Source organism: Fusarium keratoplasticum, chromosome 4, assembly GCF_025433545.1.
Source record: "Fusarium keratoplasticum isolate Fu6.1 chromosome 4, whole genome shotgun sequence".
In the NCBI taxonomy this organism is placed as follows: domain Eukaryota; kingdom Fungi; phylum Ascomycota; class Sordariomycetes; order Hypocreales; family Nectriaceae; genus Fusarium; species Fusarium keratoplasticum.
In genome coordinates this window covers 2,057,093-2,059,148 of record NC_070532.1, presented here as the reverse complement: position 1 = coordinate 2,059,148, position 2,056 = coordinate 2,057,093, and the positions used below count along the sequence as shown (strand labels likewise).

At 53.0% G+C, this 2,056-nt stretch overlaps 1 protein-coding gene across 1 annotated transcript; it reads right to left on the bottom strand.

Annotated features, from left to right (window-relative positions):
• Nucleotides 1-995: 995 nt before the first annotated feature.
• NCS57_00572100 (uncharacterized protein) lies at nt 996-1,463 on the bottom strand (the record flags this gene model as incomplete). Its single annotated transcript, XM_053055633.1, has 1 exon — nt 996-1,463. One exon carries the CDS (start codon nt 1,461-1,463, stop codon nt 996-998), a length of 468 nt encoding a protein of 155 aa, XP_052914588.1.
• Nucleotides 1,464-2,056: the final 593 nt, after the last annotated feature.

Sequence of the window (2,056 nt, the reverse complement as noted above, 5' to 3'; positions counted from 1 at the left end):
AGTCTTTGACAAATGTTGCCAACCATGTCACCAGCCCCGTCAAAGTGTAAACAGTTGCCGAGTCACTGCAATTAATCAATCATCCCAGTCCATTGTTTACCGTAGTAGAATTCGGGCAATCCTTGGAGAGACGCCCATCAAGTGCCGGCGACTCTCTGCAAAAGCCCCGAGAAAAGCAATTCTGCCCACTAGCCATCACCACTAACACTGTCCATCAGGAGGGTGACACCGAGAAGAGCTGGGGACGGAGATGGAGAATTGTGGAGAAGACTGGGCTGGCTTCGGCCTCTGCCGCCTGGTACCTCTGCATGGTCTGTATGGATCGTGTGAACACAGGGATGGATGTATGGACGCGTGTGTGGAGGGAGAAAAATCCGTTCTTTGGCTATAGTATGCTATGCTATGCTATGCTGTGCAGTCTTCCGCAGTTCCTGTGAATGGCCAGTAACCCCTTGGTCAAAAGTGCAGCAACCCTCCCGATATGACAACCATCGACCGGCTCGTGTGCCTGGTCGGTCCTGTACGCCTGACCCAAAATATCCCCATCCGTTGTTGCATCCCGGCCGCTCTCTGGCGGGTAGCAGACGCCGTCGTGTCCCAGTATCATGATAACCTCCCGTGGATCCCAAGTGCTCCCATAATCCATGCGATATCAACTCCGCCCTTTATTTGGTACAAGGTGCCCGTCATGGCTCCCGTATCCCGTGAACCCATGGACAATAAAGCCGCCCAGATGATCCCGCCCAAAGCAGGTCGAGATAGAGAAATCGTGTTGGGTCGATGTAAAAACAAACTTTTTTTGATGCAGTGCTCCGGTGTAATGCCCTTCTTTGGTACAAACAAATTCTTGAGAGAAGAAAAAAAAATGCGTGAGGTGTTGTTGTAGTGTTCGTATGTTTATGCAGTTGTAGTTGTTGGAGTGAGTTGCGTGGTCTTGAAATTCAAAAGCAGCGAGGGTCGTTTGAGTGTAGTGTCGTGTATGCGTGATGTGTTGTTTAGTATGATCGTCTTCGTTGCATCCTCACTTGCTCAAATGAAACAGCGTACGCTCGGAGCTCTTTCCTCGCCTTGTCAGACAGCTGAGTTGACTCGCCCGTTGTTGAGGTGCTCTGCATGGAGCAGAGGCTGCTGTGGGAGCTTGAGGGGGTGAGGGATCGGACGTTGGCGGTGGACTGCTCGGTGCCGTAGGGCTTGCAGTTTGGTTGGCTCATGTGTCGAGCGCCGTAGGGCTTCGCGTTGGAGAAGTCGTAGGCGGGAGACAGGTAGAAGCCAGAGCTGGAGGTCTTCGACGTCCAAGGGTAGGAAGGAGGAGCGAAGCCAGGTGAGCTGGCTTGCGAGGAGGTTGTCGAGGTCTTCTCGAAGTCGGCCAGTCTGCAAGATTCGGAGCAGTAGGCGTCGGTCGAAGTTTGAACCTGCTTGTCGCAAGCGAGGCAGAAGGAGTGAGACCAGGAGTCGAAGTCCATGGCTTCGGTGTTGTGTGGTGTGTGTGTGTGTGGTGGATGAGTTGAGGGTGGTGTGCCCAGGAAGATAGCTCGAGACGTAGACGAGTGTCAGGCGTCTCAATTTGTAGTCTTGTCTCTTGGTGAAGCCAGCCGATAGAGCGTAGTCAGTCGGATGGGTTCGAGAGGATGAGTCGAAGTCGAGTTGAGTTGGGGGACGAGTCAAGGATTACAAGCGAGTAAGGGTAGATAGAGATGAAGAGTGATGGCAGTGTCAGATCCAGTCAGGCCAGCAGCTCAAATGAAAGAAGTAGAAGCAATTGGAGAGATTGCAGGTGAGAGTCGAGATGGTGATAGCGGAGAAGGATGGGAAGAGGTTCGAGGGGGACTCCAACATATGTACCATTCTGCTCTCCCGGCTGTGCCTGGTGGATGATCACCTCAGTTGCACGACAAAGCCTGGCGCTAGAGGTACATTGCCTAAGAAAATGTGGAGGAGGGTACAGGCACACACCATTGCTCCGCTCAAAGCAGCATAGCTCGTCAGTATCCCCACCCGAATGCCCTGCAGCAGATGCTAGCGCAGGCAGGGATCCAATTGGTGAAGTACGTACCCC